This window comes from Eurypyga helias, unplaced genomic scaffold (genome assembly GCF_000690775.1).
Source record: "Eurypyga helias isolate BGI_N326 unplaced genomic scaffold, ASM69077v1 scaffold8477, whole genome shotgun sequence".
Classification (NCBI taxonomy): domain Eukaryota; kingdom Metazoa; phylum Chordata; class Aves; order Eurypygiformes; family Eurypygidae; genus Eurypyga; species Eurypyga helias.
The window spans coordinates 1-265 of record NW_010259748.1 but is presented as its reverse complement, the minus strand read 5'-3'; the positions used below and the strand labels follow the sequence as shown (position 1 = coordinate 265).

Sequence of the window (265 nt, the reverse complement as noted above, 5' to 3'; positions counted from 1 at the left end):
ACTTCGCCCAAAGACTCCACGACGCCAGGGCAGCGGCCGCCCCAAGCCGACATATCGCCGAGAAGCAGCGCTTCCCTGCCACGCCAGCTGGGTCTGGCTACGACGCTGGGGCCTCTTCCCGTCCCCCTTCCCCCCCCAGCAGGGATTAGATAACCATCTCTCCCCTCCACACTGGGCAGGGGCCTGCGCCTGACTCCGCCCAGCAGCGGCGGGGGGGAGCAGACGTAAGGAGCAGGGGGAAGGAAGGAAAGGGGAAAAAAAAAAA

At 65.3% G+C, this 265-nt stretch overlaps 1 protein-coding gene across 1 annotated transcript in view; it reads right to left on the bottom strand.

The window, feature by feature from the left end:
- Positions 1-53, bottom strand: part of LOC104511949 (ATP-dependent RNA helicase DDX3X) — a 16,682-nt gene extending 16,629 nt beyond the window's left edge. The window contains exon 1 of the mRNA XM_010154753.1: positions 3-53. Coding sequence (XP_010153055.1) covers positions 3-53 — 51 coding nt within the window. The remainder of the gene's footprint in view (positions 1-2) is intronic.
- Between the last annotated feature and the right edge of the window lie 212 nt (positions 54-265).